The 14,431-nt window shown below is 39.8% G+C and overlaps 1 protein-coding gene across 1 annotated transcript in view; it reads left to right on the plus strand.

Moving 5' to 3' along the window:
* Positions 1 to 844: 844 nt before the first annotated feature.
* SLC38A1 (solute carrier family 38 member 1) overlaps positions 845 to 14,431 on the plus strand; it is a 32,384-nt gene continuing 18,797 nt past the window's right edge. The window contains exons 1-3 of the mRNA XM_067564155.1: positions 845 to 990; positions 9,438 to 9,513; positions 9,958 to 10,073. Of these exons, the coding sequence (XP_067420256.1) occupies positions 872 to 990; positions 9,438 to 9,513; positions 9,958 to 10,073 (311 nt within the window). The 5' untranslated portion in view covers positions 845 to 871. The remainder of the gene's footprint in view (positions 991 to 9,437; positions 9,514 to 9,957; positions 10,074 to 14,431) is intronic.

The following is a 14,431-nucleotide window of genomic DNA, read 5'->3' on the forward strand; positions in this document are numbered from 1 at the left end:
GTGTCCCCCCGTGCTTCATGGGTCCCCCCCGCAGGTACAGACCCCCACTCCCAGGGGCAGCTGGGGGGGCGATGCCAGGACCCCTCCTGCCCTATGTGGGGGGGGCATCAGGCAGTGGGGGCGCAAATGTAGTCTTGGCCCCCAGGTGCCGGAGACCCTCCATACGCCACTGCACGCAATGCAGGCAGTCTCTTCAGATTGTCCTTGAATGTGAGGATTTGGTTTCTCAATCAGGAATGTTTTTGTGTCTGACTCTTTACCTCCAGATAGTAGCATACTCAAATAACTGGAATGTAGCTGCTTCATGAAAAGAAAACTGGAATGATGATATCCCTCTGTTGCGTCCATTTGGCATTACCCTGGACAATAGTAATGAAAATTATATGAAATGGAAAATTTTATATGGAAATTATAAGTAGGGGAGAGACATGAGAAACATGAAGGCATGACAACAATCTGAGGCTTGAATTAACATACTAAATATTTAAACCTATTTTTTGAAGTTGTGTATTACTTATTTGTTCACTATTTTATAAATGTAAACATAGCCAAACCTGTCGTAAGCAACCGCTGAAGGAACTGACTTAAACAGAGGTGTTCTTCTAATTAAGATGGAGGAGGAGCCTTTTACTTCCCCTGTACAATACATTTGGGATATAATCTTGGTTGATCCCTTCAGACATGAGGTTGTTTGATAAAGGTGGTCTCATATAGATTTCACTGTAATTTTATTAGAATACTGCATACAGTACATCTTGTTTTTCTTACTACATTTTAGGTTTGTCAAGTTCACATTGTGGCTGCTCTCCACCTACAAAATATAAACTACTATTTGGATAAACATTTGGATTCTTACACGTCCTAGCTCAAGATGCCTTTCAAAAATGGATTAGAATTAACTGAACTGCAGAATATGACTGTCCCTGAGGATGATAACATCAGCAATGATTCAAATGATTTTACAGAGGTAGAAAATGGCCAGATAAATAGGTGAGTATTTTTCCACTGATGCTGTCTATCCTGTGAAACACACTGTTTAAAAACAGCATTCTAATTTTCAGTGCATGCCTTGAATTATTCATTACGGAGTCATGCTCCATTTGAAGATATAATTTGAATTTCATATGTGACATCTGTTGGGCAAAGGCTGCAGCAGCAGATAAAGCAAACAGAGTAGCAATTTAGTCATCATTTTGAAACTTTCAAAAGAGTCTAATAAAATTCATAAATATATAAAGTAGCAAAATGCTAACAATTCAAAATAATTCATATGCAATGCAAAAAAACCCCAACATTAAACTGACAAACATTTTGGACAAAGAGAGGATTTTCAATGAAATTTGTTCCATAATCTGATGATGTTTGTAACCACACTGGCCACAACAACGTTCCTTAGGCTTCTGTGAATTTGTAACCATGCTATTAACAAGAAATATAGATCATCTCTTCCTGTCTGTTTTAAAATTCTTCAAATGAGAATGTGTATCAAATAGTTGCTTCTAAGATTGCAGTAACAAAAACCTAATAGAAAATGCATTTTTAGAAAAAGCAGCAGAGATATATAACTAAGGTTCAAATTTAAATGTAGAAAAATATATTCTCTGCTCAGCAATTAAAGTAAAATACACTTATTACATGATTACCTAAATTACTACATAATTTATTATTTTGTACAAGCTTTTTATTAATTTAATAAAATAGAACAATATTGTTTCCATCATAGTAAGTTCTTCCAAGTCTTATTGCAAGGTAAAAGGTTCAGATTTTAGGTTTTGAATAGCCTTTGTATTTATGGTAGGGATCTACTGTTGTACTAGAATGACTGACTGTTTCTGTATTTCTTTGAGCTGGAAACACGAAGCTACTTGTTTCTTCTGAAACTTCATTCAAATTTTGCAGAACAAAGGTTGGGTGAGAGAAAGAAAAGATGCCGTTTAAGGTTCCAAATCTGCCACATAACTATGTTAGTGTGGACCCTTGTGCCCACACAGTGTCCTCTTGACTAATGGGACTGTGCTGCAGTACAGGCATCCACGTTCATGGATCTACTTACAAGACCTAAATCAAAACTGTCTTATTCCCCCACCCTTCCCTCATGAGTCCAAAAGCCCTTTTTGCAGCAGTTTGTAGGCATCTGGCCATTTTAAACTCACGTTCCACTGTAAGAAATTAAAGTGAGAGTTATTTCATATTCTCAGTTTAAGGAACAACTCAAGCACCTGTTACTGGGTATAGTACTTACAACCATGGGTAGTTATATACTGACAGACAGTAGGTAGCAAATATTTGCAGGAGTGGACTTTTAGAGGCTGATTATACTGCCTAGATTGCATAGGGAAGACATTGACCCCAATGTGAAAGGAGTGTCAGGCACCTTTGTGGAAGAGTTTCTTCTTTCCCATACCTTGCCAAAAGCCTTCCCAGTGCTGAGATCAATGCTGGAGGAGGGATCAGGCTGGGGGAAGAGTGGGCAGGCTAATGGGAGACACTCCTTGTCACCCAAACCTTCCTGTGAAGCTCAAGATGGAAAGACAATGCAGCCCGGGGTATGTTATATTTCTGTGCCATGCACTACCAAAATGGAGATATCTCTTTAAGGGGAAGTCCCCAAGGCAGCTGCCAGTTGTGAGAGCTGTCAGTGTGACTTCTGCAGGTGCAGTGGTGGGAAATACCAAAGACCCAGAGCCTCCACACAGAAGTCCCTGGTCTCCCACTTATCCCTTGGGGTTCTTGGGCTCACAGCTGTTACACGGTGGGGTGCAACTCCTCTGCCAATGGCAGGGGAAATCTCTGTGAAGAGAATCTTGTGCATGTTTTAAATAATAGTGAGTACTGACATTGACCGTCAAAGCACATGCTGTAGCTGGAAGTGCAGCAAAACTGAGTGTGGGGAGAGAGGCAGGGAGGAGGGTGGCTGAAGGAAAAAGAAGAGTTGTGTGGGAGTGGGGGCAAATTAATAAATAAATGTAATTAAGAACAGAAAAAGTTTCCCCTAGTTTTCTCAACCTTCTCCTGCCTCTCATAATGGATGGAATGCTTCTATCCACTCACTCTCTGTGGGTGCAGAGGCTTTCAAAATGAAATATCGAGTCATGGCTGTAAGCCCAGTCCAGGGGTGCATTAGTAGGCAGCTATCCAGGGAGTGCCCTTACAGAAGGCTAATACTACAATGTATTGCTGTATTTCCACAGTGCTTGCATCCCTCTTCTTTTCTAAGAGCAGGAGTTTTCAGGAGTTCCGTTCTTAACAAATGTCGGTCTCCCACATAGTAGCACATTGGCATTACAACCCCAGCCTCCTTCTGTTGGAGCCAGCGACAAGGCTTCCTTTGACGTCAGTGGAAGCAGGATTGGGCCCCAAGCTATAAGGGTGGTTTATTAGTTTATATTGATATAAATGACATGCATCCAAGCAGATTGCGTTCCATTCAGCAATGCTGTTTTCATGCTTCTTGACAGATGAGTGTCATTCCCCTTCTGTTTGCTCCTTCCTATCCCCATTATGACTCAGGCACTTTTCCTGTATACAAAGAGGTTGATGGCTGTATATGGTGCTATAATTGGTGCCATCTCACATGTGACCTAGGGCTATGTGAAACGCTAAAGTCCGTGGAAGCCAGTGGGTGTTTTTCCATTGACTTTAATGGGCTTTGGATCAGACCTATTGTTTACCACAATTTTTTATGTTTGTTTTGGTTTGTGGGGTTTTGCACCATACATTTCACTTTAACCTTGGGTTACTTGAAGCTCTTTGCAGTACATATGTTTTCATGAGGATTCAACACAGCAAGGTTTGTAAGGATTTTTTGGGAAAGATCTGCCTGGGAAGCAACTGACACTAGTTCTGTTTTGAAACCTAATCAAAACCACAAAATTCCACTTGAAAATTTCTCCAGACACAGCCAAACATTGTTTTGGGTTTCAACTAAAGGTTTGTAGGCCTAAAAGTAAAATCTCAAAACTTGGATGGGTTTATTCTGTGTCTGATCTTGAAACTAACAATCTGCATTATGATACTGAGGGTTTGTCTACAAATTGAGTTGTTCCTAGTTCTCATTAACTCCATGTGTGGACATTCCTGTTCTGGAATAAGAGTGCCAAGTACTTGTTTAGCTTAACCTACTGGAAGTTAATCAGGTACAACTTCATGTGTAGACAAGCCCTGAGTTTCCTCATGAAAGATTTGTACAGAAATGTTCATCACTTCCAGCCATCCCCATTGTGGTGCTCCATGTGGTCTACATTGCAGCATATTACTGTGTCTGAGCACAGTTGTCAATCACTGTGTTAATTGGCACAATGTTGAACATGGCTTAGTGGGCAGTGTAGACAAGAAAAAGTCTTGTTTTGCCTTTTGTAACTGATTAAACCCTTAATGAACTGGGTTAACTGACACAATGCTGAATGTGGTCTGTTCTTGTCCATGCTGACCAATAAACAGTAGTCATCCACAGCCAGCTAACAAGACTGTTGACAATTCTGCTCAGACCTGGTTATTTTATAGTGGGAGCTAGCACAAAGGGTCTTATGAATTCTTGTCCCTGCTCACATTGAAGCTATTTATCACTGTTTATGCTAGACATCAATTTAGGAGGATGCAGCAGGATACAGGATTTGTCACCTTGTAAAAACTAGAAAGCCCAACCAAGCAATTAAAGCACTGTCTAAAAACACTTCTGACTAATTAAACACAGCCATTTTGTTGAAGCAGGGTTTCAAACAAGTTTAGCTAAGGGCTTGTCTACATGGGGCAGCAATATGCACTAACGTGTTGTGCATTAATTGGCCCTTGAACCCTGCTGGTGCACACTAAAGGTTCCTTACACTAAAATGCACTAGGGAATGTTTAGTGCACACCGGCAGTGTCTACATGGACCAATTAATGGCAACACATTAGTGCACTTTAGAGATCACACCCCTATAGTACATGTTGATACCGGACGCTTAGTGATCAGTGTGAATACCAGTGAGACACGTACACCGATTTGCAGATCAGTAATGTTTAATGTGCAAGGTTTTCTATAAATATACTAGTTAAATACAAAGCCTAAAATTAACTACAATATATCATACTCACTAAGCTTGGAGAGTTAAGCAATAACTCAGAAGGCTGTATGCAGGAACAGCTTTCTTCAGGGGCCCCACCAGGGAGTCAGTGGATCCTCTGGTCTGACTGGCAACACCTCCCACAGAATCAAGTGTTGATGGAGCACATCCCTTTGTCCAAATGGTGACATCTTATACCCTTCTATACACAGCTTTCACCTAATTACCTCTCTACTCATTATCATATATGCTAAATACCTACAATGGGTTCTCACCCTTGACTACATTCCATTCTCACCATGATAATTGGGGTCGTCAAAACAATGTCTGGTGATAGGAGGGGCAGTGTAAAAATATGCCCCTTGGCAATGAGAATGAACATCTGGGGATGCACTAAGATAACTTCTTGTTCCCATCACCGTTACCTATATGCAGCTGCAAGCATACATGCTGTGTATTTCATCTTGTTATGGGTCATGTATGCTGAAACTGAAAGACATCTGCAAGGTTACTCAGTAGTCCTATTCATCTCTGCCAACCGGAAGATGTCATGCTACAGGGGTCAGAATGGCCAAGCAAGCAGTTGAAGCTATTCTAGACCTTTAGGACAGTGGTCAGGCAACTCAAATTGCATTGGGCCTCCAATAGTACACACCGCAGCACCGTGTAGGCAAACACATATTCAGCTAAAGGGACATCACTTTTACCAAATGGCCTCCATCTAAGTTGTTTTTAAAACTCTTTGTATAGAAACCATGTTTAAAAGGGTCCCTTTAAAGTGGATGGAACCTAAGCTTAGTACAGTGATAAGCTTTAGTACAGTGATAAATAAAGAGAGAGAAAAAAAATAGGTTAAGACCTTCTTTGTGAGTCATACATAAATATGGACCTACTACCAGTATGAACTGATTATTTTTAAGTTGACAGATTATTTTGTAAATAGGAAAGGTTTATAAAACCTGTTCATACGCAGTTGTGATGCACAAAGTGTTAAAATGAAGAATGAAAGAGGAACGATAATATACAGGAATCAGTGGTGTTTTTTAACAATGAACTAACTGCTTGAAACAAAGAATTCGAAACAGGTTAACACATCACATGGACTGTCTTACTATGTGTTTGTGCAGTACTTAGCACAATTGCCTCCGTTCTCTGTAGGAGCTAATTATCACACTTTGTTAGGGTTCCTTTTATAAAGTTTCCATTTATAAAAGATTAATAAAAGATTAATAGAGATATTAATAAATGAATATTCAATTGTTAAAAAATCCAAAAGATCAATTGCTTATAACTATGGCTTCCTACCCTGTTTTCCAGTGTGTTAGTCCACGAGTCCCCTGGAGTTGTGGGCTGGCAAAGCTCCCAACACCTCTGTCCCCTCTTTGGTTCCCACAGAGAGCCAGGTATCTAACTGGGTTTCTGCATTCTTGGTCTCTATAGTCTGGGGCTCCAACAGCTCCTGGGAGAGAACCTGCAATACGCGTCCTCTCTCCTCAGCAGTCAGCCCTGACTAAGCTAAGCTGCTTCCTTTTATATTCATGCTCCCTTTGGAACATGCCCAGCAGTGGTAAGGGTGCGTGGCTTTCTCTGCCCAGAATACCGATTTAACTCCTTCTTGTCCAATATAGGGCTGGTACACTCCATCATACCCCCATTTTGCCTGTTGGGCTCCCTGGCCGGACTACTATTCCCATGATGCACAAAAGCTTGGTCAGAGTCTTAGGCTATGTCTACACTGATGGCGGCAAAGTCGCTGCTGTCAGATTGACTTATCTGGATCGACTGAGCGGTCAGTGAAGACCCGCTCAGTCGATCCAGAAGTTGACGTTATTAATCCACCCCCGCAAGTGATGTAGCGCTGTGTCGACACGCAGTGCAATGAAGATGGTGCGCAGAAGAGAAGCACAGAAGTCGATGGGAGTTACGCAAGTTCTTTGCGTACTTTGCGTAACTCCTGGCAACTGCCGCCGAATCGTGGAGGTAAGTGTAGACCAAGTCTTAGAGGAATCTGTGTTGCATCATGGGAGATGTAGGCCAGCCAAAGAACCCAGCCTATAGGGAAGAATGGGGGCCTGCACTTCAACTCCCTTGAGGCAATGTGGCACAGTAAGGAAATGCAGTTACTGTAGAACTGACTCTAAACAAAACATTTTGTCCAATTCACCAAACCAAAATATTTCTATTCTGGTCCAACAAACCTAAACCAAAATAATTAATTTTGATTTTCCTGATTAAAATTTGCAAAATTTTGGCAAAATTGAAATTTGCCTGTGGAGGATTTCAGTTTTGTGGGATTTTCCATCTGTGGCATTTTCCATCAAAAAATCTCTAATATGGAAAATTCCCACCTAGCAGTTCTGTTTATAATCCTCTGTAACATCTTCTACTTATAACCATCTATAATGCATATTACTCAGGCCTGTAATATGCTTAAAACATTTATTACTCATTTATTAACCCTTTATAGACCATTTTAATGGGACCATAATATAAAGTATGATGATAATAATTCTAAAATCTACAAGATTTTTATTTCTATAATTATTAAACAGGGACTAAATGGCTAAGGATGAGCAGAAGAGGAGGAAAAAGACAAGAGTGTAGGAGATATTATTTCTGTCTTAACTCTTAAGTCTGGAAAAAGGCAGAATCTTTAACTGGCAGGAGAAAGCTGTCCTCAGACATTCCTAGCAACACTTAAAAGTCCAGAGGAAACAAAACTCCTCTCTGTGCTCTTTATTACAGCACATGCAGGGTTTTTCAGCGAGAGAGACTGAGTGCTATGTAAACTCTTTCCACTCAGCCGCCTATATTCAGGAATGTGACTTACAAATACATCAAAAGTATACAAGTTCTAACTCACTAGAAGTCCAGGGCCAAGTTCTATTTTATGTAAATAAAAAAATCTGCATTGTGAGCAGTAAACTTCAGAAAGTTAACTCTGAACCATTCTGCCAAGAGGGTGGCTTATTTGCACCTCGAATGTAATTGGAAGGGTAATCTGTGTGCCCTCACATATCTCAGGACTTTTGGCATTGACACTGCAACTCTTTTTCTATCTTCACTTGCTGTAACTTTCTGAAAATGAATAGTTTTAAAGATATATAGAAATAAAATTGGTGATTCAGAAGCTGATATAGTCAGACCAATCTGATAGATATGAGTCAAATATGTAAAAAAAGCAATAGGATTAAGTACGTTTTAATAGCAGTAGATGTGTCTAAGTATGACTGGGTTTAAGGGATAAATTTAAAAGGGAATTATACAGGAGAGATAATTAAGACCTTTCAAGATATTTCCATCAGAGCTGTAGCCCTCAGAAACTACAGACAGAACACAGAAAATCATTTTTAAAGAGAACTGTAAAGTTAGTAGGGCAAGGGATACCCAATCTAAAAGATTTCAGCAGAGAAAGGAAGCCGGAGAAAATAAATGCAAGAAATGTAACTCCAGGATGGGGCAGCACAAAGGCAGGGGACAGATAGATGTTTTAAAAAATAGCAGGATGCTTTTATTGTTCTAGTGACAGTAGACTTCCAATATGCACAGTGTGATGACAAAGCAGAACAGCACCTGTGGTGCGGAGGAAGAGGGCTATCTATCATTCTAAAGAGCAGCTCTTCTGTCAGTGCTTTCCTAAGCTAAACTAAACTGAACTTTGCAGGACAATGAGCTAAATCAGTGGCTTTGCCAGGGTCCTGGAAGATGGCTTTGATAGAAATACTACAGCCCAGATCCTTGCCTATATCCACAGGCCCCGGAGCACCCAGTGCAGCTCAGGAGGGGTACATGCACTCCTGCAGCCATGGGCTGGCTGAATTCAAGGCCAATCCCCCAGTTTAACTCCAGCTGCTATTGGCAGTGTAGGATCTACTGGGCATAGGGACAATCCAGTCATACTCCTTTCCCTCAGCTGTATCCCTTATGCCAGGAGCAGGGAGATTGGGTAGCTATACAACACTAGAAGACACCCCCACCTCCAGTGGGATGAGCCTCCCATGGCTGGGTTTGTTGACTTGATGGCTAAGATCTACTAACAGCCACACCACTCCAGAGGATGTGGACCAGTATGTTCTGTTAATGTGCATGCAAATTAATTACCATCCTGTCTACAGAAGCAGTACTTCTCTTACTAAAGATCCAGGAATAGCTTTCTATATATGTTAGGTCTGATTCTGTTCTCACTCTAGTGTAACTCCACTGACTCCTGATTTACACAAGTGTAAATGAAGCATAATCAGGCTCATTATAACCCTTTAAAAAGCTAAGTTTGACCCTCTTTTGCATAGATTTTGCAAGTATCAAATCATGCTGTGTTTATAACGTTAAAGTGTATGTTCATACTCTATAAATCCTCATGCTAGAAAATGTATTCTCTTGACTTCTTTTCAGCAAGTTTATTTCGGATCGGGAGAGCCGAAGAAGTCTCACAAACAGTCATTTGGAAAAAAAGAAATGTGATGAATATGTAAGTCTCTCTCTCTCTCTCTTTTTCTACTGTACATTGTAAACCATAAAACCTTTAGATATGCTCTTCAGGGGTGCTGAGCACCTATGACTCCAGCTGAGCCAGGGAAAGCTGCATCTACTCAGCACCTCTGAAAATCAGCTCTTATAGGTTAGTGGAAGGTGTTTTAAAAATACTGAAAACGTGAAAAAGAAATAGTATTGCCCAAACTATTTCTGTTCTATGAGTGCATTTGTCCCTTCCATAAGACAGCAATTGGAATGTCCTTATGAAAAAGTTCATTAGGATTTATTCTCTTTCAAATCTTGCTTTGTATTTTTCTACTGTATCATTGCTGCAGTAGTAATTACTTTTATTTACTATAATGTGAAACTTGGAATTCACAATATAAATACAGTGTACAATGAACTCTAAACTGTTTGTGTCCATTTTTTCTATGTCCAGATTCCAGGAACAACCTCATTGGGAATGTCTGTCTTTAATCTCAGCAATGCCATTATGGGTAGTGGAATTTTAGGCCTTGCCTTTGCATTGGCCAACACAGGAATCATCCTTTTTGTGTAAGTATCCATGCAATGAATAGCAGGATTGGGCACACTTTCATTTTGATTTAAGAATGTTTGCATTTAGAGAGAATGTGGTTATTTATAGGCCATACAAAACACACTGGGCAGTTTTACTAAATGAAGTTGGCTACATATATAAGTAGCTTGGATTTCAAAGGTGCTAGCTTCAGTAGCAGTAGCTGATGTCCAGACCACTGATTTAGATAACTAAACGTGGACTTAAGTATTCAAGGCCTGGTCTACACTGCCACCGGTGGTCGACGACATAATGTAGCTTGCGTATCTCCCATCGACATACTTACATTGATGTATTGCGGTGTCTACACGGTGCTGCGTTGATGGGAGACACCCTCCCATCGACGCAGCTTTACTCCTTTTGGGGAGGTGGACTAATGGCACAGACCAGAGAGCCCATCTCCCATCGCTTGAGGGGTCTACAGGACTCGCTCAATCAATCCTGCTGCATTGAGCCCACAGTGTAGACAAGCCCCAAGTTTGAACATTTTGGTCTTGGGTTTCAGATATGAATGTATCACAATGATTAATAAAAAGACATGAGGTGGAATCCTGGATCCATTGGATTCAATACGAGTTTAGCCGTTGACTTCAATGAGGCCAGGATTTCACTTGGAATCTCCAAGCTGCACAGGTATTAGAAATAGTATTTTTGAACAAGAAATGGTACGAGAAATGTTAGTTTATAACCAAGAGAATAGACTACTTTAATTTATATTTTAATCACTAATTTGTTATCATACTTCTACCAGAGCTCTAGAAAACTAAATTTGAAGAATCACACACCTTTGGGTGTTCTATGTCCAAGTCAAGAATCTCACTCCTTTTCTCTACCCATTCCCTGGGTAAAATGCCAAGATAGGTAGTTTTCTATTAAGACACAGATAGCAGACTACATTTAGGTATTCTTAATATGTGAGCAGCTAAATGTCAGTGATTAAGGGCCAGTCTTGTGCTCCAAGAATCAAGGAGGGTTATGCCAGTGCCTTCACTGGGAGCAAATCAAGAATCCAAACACTTATTGTTTTAGTGATTACACAGTGTGAAACTACTTCTGAAAAGCAAAGCAGATTAAAATCCTTCGGCATAAGCACCGTATGTAATATAATAATGGTAATTTACACAGAATGGAATAGACTATGTAGTTTGCATAACTTGTTGGGGGCATTGTGGAGCAGCTCCACAAATGGGGATTAAGCACTAAGACAAATTGTATCTCTCTCAAAACTGCTCAGTATGTATGGGGATTTATACATGGCATAGTCTATAAAGTCCCACTGGCTAATGTAGTGAGAAGCATGACCATTGTTTCTTCTGGTCCCTACCTCCTTTAAGGTGATTTATTTACTGCAGGATAGAGGAGTAAGTAGTCCCTACTTATAGGGACCACTATTATGCTCATTCCTCAGGTGAGTCACACCAGGGAAAGGAGGAATTTCTTGGACATAATCCCCTGTGGCAAGGCAAATCACAGTCTGGTTCCAAACACCTAGCTGATTCAGTATTCGCCCTAAAGTCAGGGTAAGGAACAGTTGGACAGATGAAGCTGAGGAGTTCCAGTTGTTCAAATGCATACAATGCAAACCCAAGACTTGGATGTTTAATTTTTAGACAGTTAAAACATGGCTCATTTAAGTTTGCCACATCGGAACACTAAGAAACACAAAAAAATTTGGCCATGACTTCAGTTGAAAAAGACATTTGAGGTAGAATGCCCTATCTTCACCAAAGTGGAGGCATGCTGTAAAATAGGAGAATGTTATGGTTTAAAGATAGATTGTTGCCACTTACCAATAAATCACTGAGATGTTCTGTGCTGTGCTATGTTGTTTTGTTTTCCAGAGTAATACATTTAATTTTCAAAAGTAATTGAGGTTTAATAAAAAGCAGTTGGGAATTATTCATAAATTTCAGTGATACTGACAGGAGATGTAGGGGTGCAGTGATGTAAGAAATAGAATAAGCCACACATCTGAAAAATGTTCAGTATCAGTATTGAATTGGCAGCTCATTCTGAGGTGACTTGGTTTGACCTTGAATGGGTTACTACATTTTGGAATTTGCTCTTTTTCATTTTAAGTATGTAATAGAAACTCTATATTATGGAGTGGAAACTTCTTGCTCTATAATTAAGGTTGAATGTAAGGCCCTTGTCTACACTGGAGTTTTTTATATGAGTTTGGTAGCTACACCCATTTTTCCAGGACTAACTGTACTGGTACAAGTCACAGTTTACATAGCTTTCAGAGCTGCATTTTGCACTCTAAAATCTACAAAAGCCATCAGATTGGCCAGAAAATTGGTAGGTCAGGTAAAGGACCAGAGTAGAATCTGTTGTGAACATTTGAGGGCATTTGATCAAAGGGTGACTAAGATACAGCATCATACAAAATGAGATCTTTTCAATGTTGAAGAATTCTTCTAATACTTTTTTTGAGCACAGCTAGGAAAAAAATATGGGTAGGAGGCACATGAGATTTATATTCTGGATTTTTCTTTCTGAGATCTAGCACATGATACTAAAAGACAGATCAGAAACTTAAAATATGAAGAGTTACAAATTAGTTTAGGATGATTTGAACTGCTTTGCTACTGCAGTGCCAACAAACATTAAAAACATTAAAAACAAACATTAAAAATAAACTCACTAGCTTATATGTCAAATTTAAAATGGAAGTGGACAGAGTTATGGTCACATCAGCGATTTCTAATTAAAATTACTGAAATGCTTCACATTTTTATATGCAATTTGCAATATCTGTCTTATGTTTGTGCAGTATCAGATTGCCCTGTAATCTGAAACACATTGAAAGAGAAAATCATTCCCTCATTCACTCTCGGGATTGACTTGCTGTCTGCCCTACAACTGTAACCAAATCAGGGACTCAGTTACAGGAGTCAGCCGCGGGCCCAGTTATGCTTTAAAAGTCACGGTGTGGATGGGAACTATCTGTGTCATGATAACTAGGTTAAAACCCTGGAACAGTCCAAAGCATTAGTCTAATTACATCCTGATTCCACTCGAACTTTAATTCTTCGTAAACGCTCACAGCCTTCTCTCATCCTCTCATCAGCACACATACTGCTATTGAACTCATTAGCACTCATAAGACGCTAACACCACTTTCTGTAAAGCATTCTGTTTCCAAGAGAGGTTTGAAGGTGTGTATCTCCTCAATGCTTACATTTCTCTAAACGAGATAAAGAGCAGTTTTATCAGAAGTAGATCATATAGAGCAGTGGTTCTTAACCTTTCCAAACTACTGTACCCCTGAAGCCTGAGTCCCACCCCCACGGGGCTGAGGCATGTAACTTAGTTTCATGGCGCCCCTGTGGCTCCAGGCAATTGCCTTTCTTGCCACCCCCAATACCAGCTCTGCACTTGCGACCCCTCTAAACCCCCAGGTTAAGAAACACTGATATAGATGATACTGAATAGTGGAGAAGCTTAAAATGGTCTTTGATAGTAGTTGGACTTGTCTTGAACCAAGTACTGCGTAGATCTGTGGAATTACCCATGTTGTACAAATTATTTGGCTTCAATGAATTCTAAGTACATTTTTTGTATTATAAAGAACAATTATTTTCTACTTAATTAACTGTGCAGATTTAATAACAGATATTTATTTTAATAGCCATGTTTTTGTTAGCTTTGTATAGGTTTCAGTTGTATTAGCAATGTTGTAGACAAAGCTATTAAGACCAAGGTGAAGAAGTTAGTGACAAGTTAGTGAGTAAGAGACAAGTTAGCAGGGACTGAGTCATCAAATGCTAATGTGACATCTGGAGCTCTGTGGCAAATAAAGAGAATTGCTTAAAATGTTCCTATGTCCTGCAGTACAGAGAGAGTTGAGGCCCATCCATCAGGATTACATTTTTTCTTCCCAATTTGATCAAATGAACCTTTCCAACAAATATATAGTCCTGCTATCTTTAGCACACATTGCTTTACGAGTGATTAAAGACAGAGACCAACTATTATTTTTGTATTTTGAACAGAGCGCCTTGCTGTATTTGTTACTTGTAAATTACACAATTCTGAAATGTTTCTAAGCCTGCTTTGATCTGGGTAGATTTTGTTACCCAAAAAAATCATTCACTGCGAGCTAAAAGTAAAAAGCAAAGATGGAAAGGGAAAGCTGTGTGTTAAAAAGCTAATTAAGCAAATGAGGGACTGTTTTTCCATGAGCATGACTCCACTGACTCCAGTGGAGTCAGACCTGATTTAGCCCCGCACAACTCAGGTCAGAATCAGGATCATATAGTTTTTGCATACTGAATGCAAAATAATCAAAGCAACAAAACAACTACTGTTATGTATTATTTGTGTAACTTAA

This window comes from Emydura macquarii, unplaced genomic scaffold (genome assembly GCF_026122565.2).
Source record: "Emydura macquarii macquarii isolate MOO-44397 ecotype Brisbane River unplaced genomic scaffold, CSIRO-AGI_Emac_v2 contig_2636, whole genome shotgun sequence".
NCBI lineage: Eukaryota > Metazoa > Chordata > Testudines > Chelidae > Emydura > Emydura macquarii.